Below are 19,658 nucleotides of genomic sequence, written 5' to 3'. Positions count from 1 at the left end.
TTCCGAATGGCAACGTGTTAAAAAAGATGTATATGTAGTTTGAAATTCATTAAAAAAGGTTGTGTTTTACTTTTGAGAATGGCTTTGAGTTTTATATTTACGCCATAAACAAATGCCCTTTCATCCAAGAAATCCAAAGCAGAGTCTTTAATGAAAGTATCTGAATAAGAATATTATCTGATTCGATGTCAAACCGTGACAGTAGATATGCTCCGGCCGCCGATATTAGGAGTTGTTTTGGAAACAAAACACAAGAGCATTTATGTGAATTTTTAGTGTCAAATATGATATTATGAACAAAAATAATACCATTTTCCTGGTACTATTCAATATTGCCGCATCATCAATGACGACTAAGAAGAATCAATCAAACGATACTTCGATCGACAATTAATCTCTCTATGCTATAGCTGCAGCGTTCTATATTCATTCGTCTCCAAATTATTTAATTTTGAATTTGCTTTAAGCTTGATTCACCTTTCATATAATTATTAAAATTCTTATTTTTAGAAGTATTATTGTATTATTTTAAAAGCGACAGAATTTTGATGGAGATTAGATAATTATCAACAAATCAGATTCTTTTAAAAACGCTATAAAATTTTTAAAAGAATTTTTTTTTGCAAAATTTAATTTAATTTTAAATGGTGGGAAAATCTGGTAATCAATTATTATCTTAGTAGCAATCATTAACCCTTAATTGGGGACGTGCGGTCTGTGAGACCGCTAGCGAGGGATTTTCTATATTCGTAAAATATTTGTCATCCCTACCCAGAAAAACTTAGGGATGACGAATATTTTCAGAGCGGTTATTACGTAACCAATATAATATCAAAAAGTCACAAATACAAGTGATCAATACTTTTCAAAAAGGGGTGTGATTCAAATCCTTGATACGATCTTACTGATGATATTTCGATTACAGGTTTTGGATCACGATAGAAAGTACCAATCGATACGATATCACTGAAATTTGCCAGAGCGGTGACTTTACTGGAAAGTAAGAATCGATACTATCTGTCCAATGGAAGCTCTCGAAAGAAATCTGTGATTGATTGGAAAGTGAACGGGCCGGTTATTGGAATTATCGTATCGTATCATTGAATTGCATAGCACTGAAATTTATCGGAGCGGTAATTTCACCGGAAAGTGCAAGGCTTCACTGGAAAGTGCGATGTCACCGCTCCACTTTGCGGGAGTGACCGATATTCATATTTGATGATGCGCTATTCCATACAGATCATTTTTAATTGCTCGTGACATGATTGACTTTGATTACATGTACTCTGTTTACTGCTGGCGCCATCCATTGGTAGAATATAGGACTAAAGTAAACATTTTAAAGAAATAACATATTTTTAAATCATCTTGTGGTGGTAACATTATAAGCTAGTTAAAAACTTCCGGAGAAGAGTGTACACTTTTGTCTAGTGGTTATGTTACTCGGCTATGAACCCTAACGTTGCGAGTTCGAACCTCAACCAGCACATTGGTGACCCTGGTTCTGAACAATCGCATCCTTCATTCAGCTGTCGTGGCTCCATCTACCGGCAGCAACCACTCACACACGCTCGCCGTCGCCCGCCATAACACTTGGCGCGATTACAACGTTCGTCGCTCGCCATAACGCCTGGCGCGATAATCACGTTCGTCGCTTGCCATAACTGGCGCAATAAACTCTACCGACTCACTGGTGGGGGACTGTTGTGGTGGTAACATTATAAGCCAGTTAACAACTTCCGGAGAAGAGTGTACACTTTTGTCTAGTGGTTATGTTACTCGCCTATGAACCCTAACATTGCGAGTTCGAACCTCAACCCGCACAATCTTTTCCAGAAAATGGTTCACTCTAATAAATAAATTAAATAAATAGTTTTGAGAAAAAAAATAAAATTTAAGAAGTAAGCTGAAACAGATAAATTAATTCAATCAAACGTTAATTAAATTAGTAAATTAAGTATTAATTACAATTAATAAATTTTATATTTAATATTAAGTAATAATTTTTAATTAATAATATGATTGAAATAACAGATATTTGGAACGCATATTTAAAAATAACAATAGCAATATTATTTGTTATTCAAAAAATCGTGGATTATGCATCTCTAGAAAAACTCGATCGCATAGACTTGCTACAAGTGGTAATCACTGTGGTCTTAAGTTCACCTGACGTAACTGCGTATTTGTTCAGTGTGTGGAATCCGAATGAGTGTAATCGTTCAGACTGAACGCGTTATTCTCTATGCGTTGATGGTGTAAACAAACAGATTAGTATTCAGAAGAAATTAAACATACTAATTTGAAATGGTAGAAATTGCCTAGTATTAAAAATATTTACTATGTTTAATTACAAAACATTATTGATAGGTAATTGATCTTTGTCTTTCTTGATTTTTTGTCTTTGTCTTTCTTGAATTTTTCCTTTGTTTTCCTTCCTTATGTATTTATTATTAGAAATGGTTTTTGTAATATTGATAAATTAGACATCTGTATGTAATAACTTTGTATTCGTTTTAGAGCTCCTCTTTTTGCAAAAAGGAGCATTTCATTAGAAGGCTCCTTCAAAGAGAATTTTTGTATTTCGAAAGTATTATTCTGATTATTTAAATATGTTTAAGGATACTTAGTCAAAACAAACACTGTAATACAAGTTTTTACTAGATTTTTGTCAAATCACACATAATGATCATCTAGTGAACAACACCGTTAGCTTTCTTTCTCTATCCTTTTTATTTTTACTATTTAATATCATAAATGTGTTATAAACCAAAAATATGTTTTTTTTTGTAATATAAGAAAATTACACATATTTTTAGTAATATGGTACCCTACTACATTACTATTTATCAATAGAATATAACCTTCAGAATTATTGTTTTGATTTAGATTCTAATAAAAATTTGGCTTTGGAATAAATAACTTACGTAGTGAAGAAATTATACATAATTTAATTTTGAAAGGGGAAATTATTGAAATTTGTGCAAAGTAGTTTTTTTTTAAATAAAAGCATTTACTTCTGTTTTTGTTCATTATACTTATTTTATCCCTTTCTCTTGTTCCATTCCACAAAATTCCAATTTTAATAAGGTTTTATATTATGAAAAACTGTTGAGGAATATAATAAAAAGATAATTTGCTTTTTTTTTTTTAATTCATCCTAATTCTTCGTAAGTGGAAGTGATTTAATATTTATATCCATTATATAATGGTATTTTATGAGGTTGCTTTATTCAAATGATTTAATTGAAGTATTTATTTCATTAACCATCTAGATGCCTGAACAGTTTCCTTGTTTTTCATGTTCATTTCAAAGGCAGATAATTTATATTTATATGCATTTTTTATAATACTTTCATTGTTAATAATTTATATGTGTATTTTTTATGCTACATTGTTAAAATTTTAGAGATTTGATTTGATGCCAAAAATTTAAGCTTATTCATTTTAAAAACTAATTTTTCAGACCTTAAGACTAATAATTAGAATAATTGAATAAGTTGAGAAAATATAAGAAAATCTTATCTTAATTTTTTCGATTTGAGTGTTCATTAAAAGTGCCATAAATTTATTTAAGAATTTTTTTGTGTGTATGTGTGTGTGTGCACACACTTATGTAAAATATAAGAATCCAGAAGAAAAAATCAAACTCCTGCAATTTTTAATTACTATTTTTTAAAAAATATTTAAATTGCTGAAGATGAATGTGTTTGATCATTTTTATTTACTTATAAAACCTGGTTAGTGTAAAACCTCATGGGCTATCTAGAATAATAGGTATCAGTGAAATAAAGACTGTTTCAATTTCCTTTCAAGAAAGTAACACTTTTTTTTAAACAGTTATTAAACTATTATTAGATGCAATAGGGATTGAATTTTATAAAAAGTTATTTATTTTCTATATTTCTAGAAGACTATCTGATCAGTAAAGTTTATTAATTTTCTTCAAAGGGACATTACTATTTTTTTTTCCTGGAATTTCATTTTTTATTTCATTTTCTGTCATTTTAATTATACTTCAAATAGTATTATACATTTGCTTGTCATAAGGATAACAAATTTGGATTCCTAAATGTTTTATAACTTTATAGTGCCAACATTTTCAGAATAATCCTAATTTAGGAATATTATTTTTGTTGATATCAAAATAAAATTAAAAGAAGCACATTTGTTACACAAATAGTATAATTTCTTCTTTTCAGATTTTCTAAATTTGGAGTAGCAAAAACATTTAAATAAACATGAATAATCTGAAATTAAATCAAATTATTTGCATATATTCCTATTCCAGTTTCAAACTGTTGCTTAGTTGCCCGTTATCATCTACATCTTCATTAATTTTTTTCCCCTCCATAGAGTACTATTTTATATAAATATATAAAGGATTTGTCTTGTATTTTTTTTTTTCTTTTTTTGAAAAATGGAATGGATAATTTTTACATATCAAACTCTTTTGGATGCTACACACACACATTTGATGTTATAAACTCGCATACAATATGTGTGTACGTTTAAATGGAAATCAAAGCATTACATAAAAAATGTAATAAAACATTTGAAATAGAGAGGTTTTTAAAAATGCTTAATTTTTTTTTTTTCTTTCTGTCAGCAATTTAGTTTTTTTTTTTTTGCCTTCTTTTTTTAGGTCATTAATAATCATTCTTTATGAAAAAAAAAAAAATATTATTATTATTTGAATTGATGACCAATTATTTATGGAAATACATGATAAATTTCTGAAACTACTGAATTGGTTCTTTTAATAACATCTTTCATTATTTACTACATTCATTGGAAAACTTCTCTGATTAAATATTTCACTGTGCTAAATAATGTGTGTTGAGGTGTTAAATGGCCAAGAAAATGTGTTTTCTTTTCAAATGGGCTCTGCAAATTATCAGACGTAATGCAAAGACAAGAGTATTTTATTTCTAATGAAGCAAAACAGTGTGCTGAATTTGTACATTTGAATTCTGTAATTAGAAACTATTTTTATTCGATAATTATCACATCCAATTTAAACTTATTTTCAAAAGAAATTTCTACCATGGAAGATAAATGCACTTTTCATAGCAAATAAAGCACATTTAATTATTTTTTGTTGAAAATTTCATATTGATTAAAATATTAATACAGACTTGTAACACATTCCCTTTTTTTATGTAATTTTTATGTTTTATCTATAGTAGGCCATTTTATCATAGAGTTAACATGAATAAATGCTGCCTTGCTAATACTGAAGGAAAACAATGTACAGTAAATAAAAACAATATATCTAGTTAAAGGGACCCTTCACATACCCATAAGAAATCTTATTCTTAGGAATGTGATTTGAATTACTATTATTGTTATCAAAGGCATTTAATTAAATAATTCTCTTCTTGTGATTTCTTTGGCAAGATTTTTTTCTGAGAAACGTTTTTTTTTTTTTTTTTTTTTTTTTTTTTTAATTTTTTTATTTAGACATCTTTAGATTGACTTAAAAGAAAAACTAATTTTTGTGATATATACAACATATATTATTCTCAGAAAAGTATTTTAAAAAGACATTTCTTCATTCGCACAAGTGAAAAATCTTGTTCTTGATGTATGTAGAAAAATGTTTATTATTTGAGCATTATTTTACAAATAAAAGTTTTTACTAATAAGGAATTTTCTTATTAGTGCAAACATATGATAAGGATTTTGCTCTGAAGCATTATTTAATAAGCACGTTCGTTTTTATTGCTTATTCTTGAGAAATAAGATTTAAACAATTTTCCTAAAAAAAGTGATTTAAATCCAATTTTTCATACTTATATAGGTGACAAACTTTATTCTTGCAATGAATGATATACTTTGTACTAAATAATTTTCTCCGTGGTGCAATTTAAATGAACATTTTCGTATTCGTTCAAATAAAAATGATCAAAAAGAAAAAAAATCTTTATTTTTGGATACAAGCAATCTGGCGTTTTCTCATTCAGAGAAAACTGAATTACAGGTAACTAGTAATATAAGATGGATAAAATTGATTTGTTTGGCTAACTTTTCATATAAAAAAAATTAGAAATTCGTTTAAAAAATTAGAATGGATCATATGATGGGTAAAGTTGATTTGTTTGGCTAAATTTTCTCTCACTTTTGCTCATGGACGTTATTTAATTACGCTTTTTCATTAATGTTTAGAAATATTTTATTATTTGAAAGTGGTATCATTCCTGAATGAATTTGATTTCTGCGTGCATTGTGTAATGTATTATTATTATTAAATTCAAAATTCGGAAGAATAAATATGGAATTAAAAATAAAAGTAAACTGGAAGATTGTTAATTAGACGGAGGAAGCTACTTGCAGAAGATCTTACCTACCAAGTGAAACTTTATAATATCTTCCGTAAAAAGATTTATAAAAATGAAATCCAAAATGTTTTGTTGTTGAAATGTATTCTTTCAAAGGCAGGATATTTTTTTCTAACCACAGGTTATTAGAGTTATTAGCAAGCGTTATGGTTCTAATTCAATTTTTGCAGACATTTCATGATTATCAGCAGTTTGAATGCAAAATTGCAGTAATTTGTTTTATTTTATTTAGTTGTTGCTTTCTGAAGAACTTGGATGAATGGTGTAGTTTGGAAGTGTGTCTTCTCAGAGAAAGTGATTACAATATCACCACACCTTTCTGACCGAAAGTGACGATACTAATGTGAGACTGCTATTCTGACTACAACATATGAGATATCTTGAATGGAATCCAATTCTATGTTACAGAAAAGAATGTCTGCTGTGTATGTATAAAAAAAGTCTTCGATTCATGTTATATTTTTAATTTTTACTTAAAATACATTTTGAATTTTCTACTCATGAACAAACAAGAAAAATGTATGCTTCTGAATTCCCATGTTTACTTCTAGCACGTTTAAAAAAAAGCTCTTTTGAACAGCTGTTCGTATAAAAATGAAATTACATTTATGCAGTGCTGCAAGAAGATTAGCAATTGTGAATCTTTAAAATGTCGATCTCTGATTGAAACTAAAGTTGCTTGGCTGTGATTAATTTTCTCGCTGCTTAGGCAATGGAAATTTCATGTGCCTATGATTTAAGTGATCAAGCATTTTCTGCGCAGGAGATTTTAAAGGAAGATTCGACTCATACAAAAGAAAAATCGTATGTATGCGACATTTGCACTAAAGCTTTTTCTCAGCATTCTTGTTTAAAATCACATTTACTTACACACACGAAAAAGAAACTGTTTGCATGTGAAGTGTGTAAAAAAATATTTACTAAAAAATGCAGTTTAATGGTGCATTTACGAAGACATACGAATGAAAAACCTTTTGCATGTGATATTTGCAATAAAGCGTTTTCTGTGTCCAGTGTTTTACGAGTACATTTACAGACACATACGCAGGAGAAACCACATACTTGCCACACGTGCAATAGAACATTTTCACTGAAATCGAATTTAAAACAACATTTACGTACGCATACGAACGAGAAACCGCATGCATGCGATACTTGCAATAAAGTGTTTTCTCATTTGCCGAATTTAACAAAACATTTACGAACGCACAATAACGAGAAACCTTTTGCATGCGATGTATGTTGCAAAGCATTTTCTACCAAATCGATTTTAAAAAATCATTTACTTACGCATACGAAAGAAAAACCGTTTGCATGTGACATTTGCAGCAAAACTTTTTCTCGGCAGGATGATTTAAATAGGCATTTACGAACACATACGGGGGAGAAACCATATTTGTGTTCGATTTGCGGTCGAGCATTTTCTTGGCAGTCGCATTTAAAGAGACATTTACGAATGCATACAAAAGAGAAACCATTTGTATGCGATATCTGTAATAAAGCAATGACTGAAAAATGGAGTTTAATTAAACATTTACGAACACATACGAAAGAGAAACCGTTTAAATGATATATGAACTAAAATGTTTTTTCAATTATCCAATTTATTTATCATGTTTACAAATAAGAAATCGTTTGAAATCATGAGAAAACATTTACAAACTCGTATGATAGAGAACTTGTATGAATTCAACATTTGTAAACAAACATTTTCTTAGCATTCTCATCCAAGGCCGTGTTTATGGATGCATACGAAAGAGCAGTAATTTGAATGTGACTTTTATAGTGAAAATTTTCTTACCCTGCTGCTAAGATACATCTCCTTATACATGTTTAAGAAAAAGCGTGTACCATATTTCTGTGAAATCTGGTGATGTATTTTCACAGGCAAGGGATTTCAACAGACTTTTATTGACACTTCCAAGAGAAATTATACGTCTGATATAGTGTGATGAAGTGTTTAAAATAAATCATGTGCATTTTATGTATGTATCATTCGCATATTATGTTTTTGAAAATAAATTACTTATATTGATTTTATCTTATGTCCTTGTACAAAACATACGGTAAAATTTAAAATAAAATAGTTTAAAATTGATTTGACTGTGTTTTATTTTCTTAAGTTAGAAAACTTTTTGAGATTAATGCTCATTTCACTTGCTTTATCTCGAAGTATTCACCGGTATGTTGGCAAGACTTTAAGTATTTTCTGGAAAGATTTTTTTTTAAGCAAATGGGCAGAAATGATTATGATTCCATTTCTCATTTTAACTAATAAATTACCTGAGGTAAGTGGCCACTTCCAGTGTTTTACCAAGTTATATAATTTTGTGCAGGTTTATATAAAATTATATAGCAGGTTTACATAAAATTATATGCGGGTTTTATGCTTACCTTTAGGATTCGACTATGGGCTTATATTTGAGAAGTAGAATAAATTATGCCATGGCAACAATGCATATTATTAATATAATTTTTTTAAATATTGCATATTTATGCTTAAATATATTACCCGTTACTCTCTCTATTATTATTATTATTATATGCATGTTTTTTTAAATTTGTATTCTGTATATCCAGAATTCAATATCATTTTGGAAGTCATACTACATTTGTACAAGCTGTGGTATATTTAGTATATGTAGGACTCAGAAATCACTACTATTTTAGAACGCACATTTAATTACATTTAGGACATTTAGAATATATATACATTAACATAAAAGAATTGAACATTCAGTAGATTTCGTCGAATACGTCTCGTCTTTACTTTCGTCCAGATTCGTCTGATCTGACACGTCTTCTCTCTCGTCCAGATCCGTCTGATCTGACACGTCTTCACTCTCGTCCAGATCCGTCTGATCTGCCACGTTTTTTCTCTCGTCCAGATCCGTCTGATCTGACACGTCTTCACTCTTGTCCAGATCCGTCTGATCTGACACGTCTTCACTCTTGTCCAGATCCGTCTGATCTGCTCTCCGTCTAACCAGCGTCAACTCCGTCTAACAACCAGCAGATGGCGCTCGTCACTACATATATATTTGTTTTATGTGTTTGAAAGGTGTATGGTTATAATTTAGATAACATTTATTGTTAAAATCAAGTTCTGTTTTCAAGTTATTATTTTTTTTTTAACTACTGTTAAAAAAACTTTCTTCAAAGTATTTTAGTATGTTCACTTTATTAATAGGTAGCAATCCTTCCTCAGCTTTAGATTAAACGTAATTCTTCTAATGTTGACAGAAAAATTTAATTTTAAAAATGTATTCTCCTTGCCACCTGGTATGACACAGGCATGTCATATCATTCGTGAGACAGATCCTGAATGCATTTAAAAATAACCAATGAATTATTTAGATACAGTAACAATATATTTTTTTTAAAATATGTGATAAACAAACAACAACAACAACAAAAATGAGCCTTTCTATGCAATAAATGTAGCCTATATATTTATATATCTATCAAGAACATCAAAATCAAAATATCATAACAAATATTGCATGAACATGAAATCAAAACAAAGAATTACAGTGATCAAAATAATATTGTTATTACATTTTTTTAAATTACATTAAATATTCAGAACAAATTTATTAGAATGATATTCATTTATTTTATCCCAGAATGCATTGATTTTCTTTTCTGTCATTAAAAAGAGGAATACTAGGATCATACATATGAAAAAAAGGCCAAAATAATATACAATTGAAAAGTTTATCTAAATCTAAACTTAATTTTAGAACTTAGTACAACACCCTATCAGGTTACAATTTGTTTCTGTTATAACTAGCCACTGACTTTTCTACTATTTCTACAAGTATAGATTCGTAACATTTATAAATTTATATCATCTTTTCGTGTTTGCACTAGATGAAATAGGTAAGGCGTTATATATATATATATATATATCTTTCAATAGGAATCTACCTAAAATATTATGACAAATGCCAAAGCTTTAAGAAGGTTGAATGACTCTGTTTGCTATAAAACTTGAATTCAATGAGATAATCAACAAATTGTGGAATATAATGAATATAAAAAGTCCTCAAAAAGGATATGAAAAAGTATTTCAAATAATCCATGAATGCATAGATGTGTTATGTTATTCATTGTGCATGTATTACTTTAATAATGTATTCACAAGAATTTCATACATATTAATAATTATATATCTGAAACTGACAAAAGTCTACTCAATATTACTACATAGCAGCCTTCGAAATTTACAAGACCAGAACCTCTTCTTGTTCAAAGCAGATTTTGCGTTGCCAAATATTTACTGGTAAATATTTTATTTTGCATTTCAGATAATTCTTGTTTCATGACATATCACCCGGGTTGTTTACTTTTCTTGATTTCTGGGCTCCTCAGTATTTGAGATTCTTTTTCTATATATTTTAATTTTTGAAATAAAATAATTATAACTATTTTTTTAATTTTTAAGTAGCTAATTATGATAAAAAAATTTTAACGTTGAAAAAGATTTTGGAAAATCAAACTATTTTCAAAGTTTTTAAAGATTTTAGTGAATCACATTGTTTAACCATAATATTTTTTGTAGATTTTTGTATAAATCTGCGGGGGGGGGGTGGAAGTGAAAACTCTTTTTAGCAAAAATGGATGCATGTCGAATCATACAAAAATCACAATTAAGTTATAGAAATAAGTTTTTTGTTAAGTTGAAGCTTTTTAAATTTAGGACATTCCTTTCTGATTGTAGTGTATGTGAGCAAACTCATAACTCGAAACATTATAGATCTATTTTCATCTTTCAATATTTTTGAGAAATATCAGAACTTCTGAGTCTAAAATAATATTATTATCAATTTTTTTTCCTGTTTAGATTTCAGTGGTGTTCGAAGAGTTACCTGAAAAGATTAGTATCTATACAATCGCCACTTCTTTCCTCTGACAAGTACCTGTGATAAAAATGTGTGACTTTTCAAAGATTTACAAACATACGCTGCAGCATATGGCATTTCTTAAATGAAATCCAGCGTTGTGAAATAGAAAAGAATAATTTCTCCAGTAGGTGTGTTTAAAATTTTCGATAAATATTAAAATTGCATAGCCTATTGAAATACGCAACCACAAGTGTGAGATGTTATACTCATGAGTAATGTAATGAATCATAGTATAGAAATTCAAAAACGTATCTTTTGACTAAATAGGCAGCTCATGTGTACATTGTATGCACCACAACAAATAATTTACATAAACTTCTTTTTTTTTTGATTTCGTTTATCAACTGACTCTAAAGGATAATTGCTCGCTTTTGCCTCATGTTATGGACATTTTTTCCTAAAGAAATACGTACATAGTTGCGTACGCAATGAAGAAGTCATCCGGTTATGAATTATGTAGTCAAACATTTTCTCAGCATCAGCAATTAGAGACAGAGTTACTTACTAATAAAGAAGACAAGCCTTTCGCCTGCGACATTTGCAATAAAGCGTTTTCTCAACGGCGGTATTTAGAAGCACATACAATGACGCATACAAATGAGGAGCCATTTACATACGACATATGTAAAAAAGCTTTTACTGGAAAGCTGCATTTACAGGCGCATTTACAAACGCACACAAAAGAGAAACTGTTTGCATGTGAAGAATGTAATAAATTCTTTTTCAAAAAGTCGGGTTTAAATAGACACTTACTTACGCATTCTAGGGATAAACCTTTTGTTTGTGATGTATGTAATAAAATATTTTCTAACTGCTATCCGTTAAAGAGACATTTATGGACCCATGAGAATGAGAAGCCTTTTGCTTGTGATGTGTGTAATAAAGCATTTGCTGATAATTCCAATTTAAAGCGACATTTTCGAACTCATACGAAGGAGAAACCGTTTGCATGCGGCATTTGCAATAAAGATTTTTCTCAAAAAAATAATTTAAAAGTACATGTGGTGATTCATGCAAAAGAGAAACCCTACACAGACAATATTTGCAATAAAGCGTTTTCTCAACAGCGTTATTTCGAAGCACATGAACGGGCGTGTACAGATGAGAAGCCATTTACATGTGACAAATGTAATAAAGCCTTTACTAGAAAGCTGCATTTGCAGGCGCATTTACGAATGCACACAAAAGAGAAGCGGTTTGCATGTGAAGTATGTAATAAACACTTTTTCAAAAAGTCAGGTTTAAATAGACACTTACTTACGCATTCGGGGGAGAAACCTTTTGTTTGTAATGTATGTAATAAGGTATTTTCTGACTGCTATCCGTTAAAGAGACATTTATGGACCCATGCGAATGAGAAGCCATTTGCTTGTGACTTATGTAATAAAGCATTTGCTGACAATTCCAATTTAAAGCGACATTTTCGAACTCATACGAATGAGAAACCGTTTGCATGCGGCATTTGCAATAAAGATTTTTCTCAAAAAAATAATTTAAAAGTACATGTGGTGATTCATGCAAAAGAGAAACCCTACACAGACAATATTTGCAATAAAGCGTTTTCTCAACAGCGTTATTTCGAAGCACATGAACGGGCGCGTACAGATGAGAAGCCATTTACATGTGACAAATGTAATAAAGCCTTTACTAGAAAGCTGCATTTGCAGGCGCATTTACGAATGCACACAAAAGAGAAGCGGTTTGCATGTGAAGTATGTAATAAACACTTTTTCAAAAAGTCAGGTTTAAATAGACACTTACTTACGCATTCGGGGGAGAAACCTTTTGTTTGTAATGTATGTAATAAGGTATTTTCTGACTGCTATCCGTTAAAGAGACATTTATGGACCCATGCGAATGAGAAGCCATTTGCTTGTGACTTATGTAATAAAGCATTTGCTGACAATTCCAATTTAAAGCGACTTTTCGAACTCATACGAATGAGAAACCGTTTGCATGTGACATTTGCAATAAAGCTTTTACTCAGAAACAGAGTTTAGAAGTACATATGCTGATTCATGCAAAGGAGAAACCTTACACATGCGATATTTGCAATAAAGCCTTTTCTCAACAGCGTTATTTCGAAGCACATATAAGGGTGCACACAAATGAGAAGCCATTTACATGTGGCATATGTAATAAAGCCTTTAATGGAAAGTTGCATTTACAGGCGCATTTACGAAGGCACAGGAAAGAGAAGTTTGCATGTAAAGTATGTAATAAATTCTTTTCCAAAAAGGCGGATTTAAATAGTCACTTAATTACGCATTCTGGGGATAAATCTTTTGTTTGTGATGAGTGTAATAAAACATTTGCTGACAACTCCAATTTAAAAGCAAATTTAGGAACTCACACGAAGGAAAAACCGTTTGTATGCGACATTTGCAATAAAGTATTTCTTCAAAATAGAGAATTGAAAGGTACATCTGTTGATTCATGAAAAAGATAAACCTTACACATGCAACATTTGTAATAAAGCATTTTCTCAACAGCTTTATTTCGAAGCACATGTACGGGCACATACAAATGAGAAGCCATTTACATGTGACATATGTAATAAAGTCTTTACTGCAATGCCGCATTTACGAAAACATACGAATTAGAAACCTTTTTCATGTGGCATATGTAGTAAAGAATTTGATGACAATTTGAATTTAAAGGAACATTTGCGCTTGTATCCAGTATCGCTTGTAATAAAACATTTTCTGTACGCTTTAATTTACATATACATTTATGATACATATGAAAGAGAAATATAAACTGCATGCATGTGACATATGTAGTAAAGCATTTTTAAGAAAATCGGGTTTAAAAAGACACTTACTTTCGCATTCCAAAGATAAACCATTTGAAAGCGACGATTTAATAAAGCGTTTACTGAAAAGTTATGTTTAAAAAAAAGCATTTACGAATACATGCGAACGAGAAATCGTTTGCTTATCGCATGTGTAATAAAATGTTTGCTGATGAATCGAATTTCAAAAAACATTTACAAACGCATAATAAGGAGGCACCTTATGCATGCGACATTTGTAATGAAGCGTTTTCTGAAAACTCGAATTTAAAAACGCATTTACGAACGCATACGAAAGAGAAACCGTATGCATTTGACATTCGTAATAAAACATATTCTCTGCAATCCAAATTACAAACGCATCTACCAAAGCAGGCCCATGGAAGAGAAATCAGTTACATGTGACCTGTGTAAAAATGTATTTTCTGAAATATCCGCTTTGAGAAAAAAATTTAAGCATATGAAATAATCTTTTGCTTGTGACTTTTGTAACAAAAATATTCCTTACTCATCATCTTTAAAGATATATCTGCCTGGACATATAGAAAAAAAATCCAAATATTTGTTATGATTATTGAAGCACTTTCAAGTAACGAAGGTTTCAGTATATGTTTTTTAATTAACATATACTGAAAAGAAACAATATCCCTTAGGGAAATGTAATTTAACTTTTTGTTTGAAATAAAATATTAATCTTAAGCAATGCTTGAAAATGATAAGTCACTATTAAAAATAGAATATTTTAAAATTTGACAAAATTTTCAATTCCTCCTTTAGCAGCAGACTACTTGGAGCATGTGATAACTCATGTAATGATTCATGACATAATGCTTCTGTTCTTTATAATGACATAATATTTATAATAACATAATGCTTCTGTTATTTATAATGACATAATATTTATAATAACATAAAGCTTCTGTTATTTATAATGATATAATATCTATGATAATATATTTCTTTTGTTGTTTATAATGCCATAATATTTATAATAATATAATGCCTCTGTTGTTTATTCATTTAACTTTATGTAATTATATACTTGCAAATTCTAAAACATTTTTTTAATTTTATGCTTATATTATGTGATAGTATATTCATATATGTGGAAATTTTGCAAATGCGATATGTACATAAAAGGATATGTATTCAAAATAATGGTGTTAAGAAAAGGTGATTAGCATAACAAAATTTATTATAAGAAAATGTGTGTGTTTTTGAGAAAATTAAAATTAATATATGTAATGCATGCATGTATACTTATGTATGTGTACTTATACATGTAACGCATTTTACATAATTACATGCAGTTATATGGAACATGATGCAAATATTCAGCATAATATACTGAAGAATTTTATAAAGAAAAATTCTTGCACTGAATCATATGTGCCTATTTCATATTTTTTCTTTGTCCACTCCTGCATTTTAATTTACATAATATATATAATAATATAATATATATAATAATAATAATATAAAATACAATTTTTGGAAACCCATAGCATTGCTATGTGAATTGTAGGTATGTAATTAAATAAATGATTGATTATATTACAACCTGTTTCTTTTTTACAAAAATATGATGATTAACATTGTGTGTTAATCACAGAACTTATTTAATATGACTTGTTGTCTTTTAAATCTATTCTTAAATTGAATCCTTTTTGATTGAAAAATTTATTTTTGAAAATATATGTGCTAAGTATTTGAAGACAAATCTACGAGTTGTGTTTTACTGTGCATTTCATTTATCAGAGATAGTAATAATGAAAAAATTTAATAAAAGAAACTAAGGATTAACATCATATGAATATTTACCTTTTATTAACTGATTGTTTAGCGAAAATATTCTTGTTAAAGATTGTTTTTTTTTAATTATCTGTTGGATTGACAGATTTTGTTGAAATTTGATTGTACTGTGCACATGTTAGAAACTGTAGATTGTCATGCAAGTATATTTTATTTATTATTCCTGTTTAAGAAACAAGTGTCCCGTATTAAATGTCTTGTGTGTATTCGGCATAGAATCAGGCGCCACAACTAATCCCAAGAACAAAGATATTGAATTACGATTACAATTGAATATTAATTGAAATGTGAAATCTTATAATAATGTGATAATGTTAACAGATTGAATAATAATCATCGCTTATTGTATTAAAACTATTAGTTTTGGGACTCAATGCTGCTCTGGCTCGCCTCTTAAAGCTAGACTTACAAGCCATAACATTTTTTTTTTTTTTTTTTTTTTTTTTTTTTTTGCGAGTCCACAAGGAGAAATGAAGAAAGAGAGAGACGATGAAAGTGTTTACAATAAAGTTATTACTCCATTTTCGTTATAATCACATCGAGTAGCTTAAACTTTTGGGGAAATCTTTTACTCAAAATAAATAAATTATAATGGCACAAGATGATTAATTTAATTCTTTAATATATATTGCTCTTTGTTTGTATATTACTCAGAAGAGAGTATATATATATATATATATTTCAATTCCCTGTAAACTCTATTTTATGTAAATTATATTTAGAATAAAATCTGTTTTACTTTATTCTTATGTATATTGCTTGTTGTTTTACATACATAAGCGTATGTTTTTAAAGAGATCACATTTCGGAATTTTACTAATTCTAAGTATTTATATCTTTTAATAAGGATTATTAATAGTTTTGCCGTTATACAAAAAGTGGATGTTACTCAACTGTGCGTGTGTGTTTGGCAATTGCTTTCTAGATTCTGTAAAATAGAATTTTCTAGATACTGGACAATTTTCCCTGTGTTCATGCATCATCTTTTTCAGAGAAGAGACTCTTCAAAAAAAAAAAAAAATGTTCAATAAAATGTATTTTCTTGTGGCTAATTGGAAGGAATTGCTTAGTGGTATATTGGCTAGCATTTTCCGGATTTAATGGAGATATCTTAGATTTTACGCATCCTCAGCCAGGCAAAATTACTGATCCTGTATATGGAAAGTTGCGGGAGATGATTCCGTCATCAAGTTAATAGTGAGAAACATTTGGAATAGCACTTTTTCATCTGCTAGAATTTGATCTGGCATTGTTCTTGAGGATTGCGATAAATTGCGATGGAGCACGTTTCTGGACCTGTGAAAATCTCTCTTAAGCGAAGAACGTGGCGAAAAACGAAAGTGCTTACAATGCCGTGTCATACATTCACTTTTTGGTTTTTTATTAAAGATACTGTTGTCACGTCATACGAAATTTTTTTTCGGTGGTGCATAAAATTCACCATGTCAGTTAAAGAGAAATGCACCTCGACCGTCCATAATAACCGTTCAAGTCAGCAGCTATTTGTTAGAAATATAATCCTCAAAGGCGAAATGCTTTCTTGTGCCCCATTTGCAGTTTCCAGACGTGTTGTAAGACTCTGCATAGGCATGATTTGAAAATTACTCTCGTAAATGCGATATCTAACAGTGAAAGATTAAAACTCCTCTAACCTCAATAGCATCAGGATATTATTTAATATTAGGGATATATTGTGAAAGCCGGATATCCTGAAAACAATTTTTTATAATATGTAGCAATACTCAAAAGGCAAAACTTTGCAACAAATATATTAGCTTAATAATTCATTTAATTTGTTACTTTATTCTAAAAAATTAAGGGGAACAATTTTTTATTAAAAACTAATGTTATGAGAACAATTTTGAAAATTATACATTAAACAATGTTGAATATATCATGAAACAATAATATGAAAACTTTACTGTAAATTCTGCAATGCTCGTCGTTTCACAATATTGCGAAAATTATATTGCAAATTATACATTTATCAATGTTGATCAACGGTGTGATGATAATACTATAAATTATATATTTAAGAATACGATATAACAGTTAACTTTGATGTGAACGATACGATATGATAGTTTACTAAAGTGATCACACAATCCAGATACAATTTTTGATGTGGTTTTGATTTCTTGTATTGATTCCATTTATAATCAAAAGGCCTTTGATAAGGTATAAAATGAAGAGATTCCTTCAACTTTTTAAAAGTTTAAAAAAAGTTCAGTTGTCAAAAAAGTTGGCAGAGTTAAATTTTTTGGCAAATGCGTTTTTTTTTTTTTTTTTTTTTTTTCAAAATTTGGTTTGCGAGAAAATAATAATTATATCATGTTCTTCTTTCTTTTCATCTTTCTGTCGAAAAAAAGAAAGAAAGAAACTTGAAAAATAAACTCTTCGAACTCCTTTTTCTCTGCATTTCTCAGCGTATTCAACAATAATAAAAAAAAAATGTCGTTTTCCTACAGTAATTATCTACAAACAGATTGAGAACATTTATATATATAATAACCGATAATAGATATATAGAGTCAGATATTAGAACATAATATTTCCTCTATAAAAATGAGAATAAATCAACATTTGACATTCTGGTTTTCTACTTTTCAGTGCGAAATAATAAAAAAAAATTGAGCATCTGCTTCTAAGTCTATAATTTAATATAATATTTGCAATCAAAAATAGATATCGTATCAAAAAGTTAATTACTCGAAAAAAATTCTGAACCTATTTCATTATATCTGTTCAATTAAAAAAATAGCTCTTTTTTAGAGAAATAACATTTCTCTCTTGATGTAAATGATTCTTTATGAAATTGTAAAATAGAAGAAAGTACGAAGCAGTTTCTTACTAAATAAAACTTGCGTGCATAATAATATATATAAATAAATATATATATATAAATAATATACTTTTGGAATCTTTTTTTTTTCTCCCAACTATAGTATATTGTAAAAATAATTGATTGTAAGAGAAAAATATATATATTTTTTTAAATTCTTCAATATAATTTTTACATTGCATCTAATAATAAATTCCAACATCTTTTTAATTAGTAGCACATGTAAAAATAAATTTTTCAAATTGCGGAGAAAACATAATGTAATTCCTTTCGTTCTGAAGCATCTTTCTTGAAATAAAAAGTTTAAGAAAAATATATATGTTACTTATTTTAGAGTAAAAGGGCAATGCTTGGATATTATTATTTCGTTGTAAAGTAAGCTTCCAGATATTTTATTAAAGCGAACGAATCAATCCATTTCACTCTCTGTTGCAAAAAAAGTGATATAACTTATTTTGACTTGCCAAATCTATATACTTATAATAAAGCTCAATGTGTGTTGGCGCTCTACAGGCCAGGTCATTTGACATACAGCTATCAAATTTGGTACATGTATACCTTAGAGGTCGGGAATGTGCACCTTTTTTGAAATTTTAATTATTAATTAAAAACTAACTTTCCTGCCAAAAAAATCTTTCATTTTCCCCACCGCCAACTTTTCCGTCAAAAAAATCTTCCATTTTTACCACCGCCAAATGAGTAAGTTTCAGTTTTTTTTTCTCCCAACAGTAATGAGGCTAGGGTTAACATTTTTCGGCAGATTCTTTCAAACGATTCTGTTTATTTTCTTAATGTTTTATGCATTTAAAATTAAACATTTTTAATTAATCCATGTTTCAGATTCATTCTGAAGTACTTTTGAATTAAAATAACACAGAATAAAGGAAATTAAAAATGTATAATCTGCATAGCGTTACCCCAACTGGCGTAGAAAAATTCACGCATTTGCGTTGCCGTAACTC

At 29.1% G+C, this 19,658-nt stretch overlaps 2 protein-coding genes across 2 annotated transcripts; both read left to right on the top strand.

The window, feature by feature from the left end:
* Positions 1–2,273: 2,273 nt before the first annotated feature.
* LOC129988579 (gastrula zinc finger protein XlCGF7.1-like) lies at positions 2,274–8,307 on the top strand. The gene is made up of 2 exons (XM_056096830.1): positions 2,274–2,370; positions 6,574–8,307. The coding sequence occupies exon 2, from the start codon at positions 7,054–7,056 to the stop codon at positions 7,909–7,911; it is 858 nt and encodes a 285-aa protein (XP_055952805.1). The 5' UTR covers positions 2,274–2,370; positions 6,574–7,053; the 3' UTR covers positions 7,912–8,307.
* A 3,146-nt stretch (positions 8,308–11,453) lies between these two features.
* LOC129987808 (zinc finger protein OZF-like) lies at positions 11,454–15,457 on the top strand. The gene has a single exon (XM_056095746.1). It carries the CDS (start codon positions 11,677–11,679, stop codon positions 13,246–13,248), a length of 1,572 nt encoding a protein of 523 aa, XP_055951721.1. The 5' UTR covers positions 11,454–11,676; the 3' UTR covers positions 13,249–15,457.
* Positions 15,458–19,658: the final 4,201 nt, after the last annotated feature.

The sequence above is a fragment of the Argiope bruennichi genome, chromosome 10 (assembly GCF_947563725.1).
Source record: "Argiope bruennichi chromosome 10, qqArgBrue1.1, whole genome shotgun sequence".
Classification (NCBI taxonomy): Eukaryota; Metazoa; Arthropoda; class Arachnida; order Araneae; family Araneidae; genus Argiope; species Argiope bruennichi.
The sequence above is the reverse complement of the archived record's forward strand: the minus strand, read 5'-3'. Positions and strand labels throughout refer to the sequence as shown.

Excerpts from the sequence above, each read along its gene's own strand:
- LOC129988579 (XM_056096830.1), top strand. The coding sequence starts at position 7,054 with ATGGAAATTTCATGTGCCTATGATTTAAGTGATCAAGCATTTTCTGCG.
- LOC129987808 (XM_056095746.1), top strand. The coding sequence starts at position 11,677 with ATGAAGAAGTCATCCGGTTATGAATTATGTAGTCAAACATTTTCTCAG.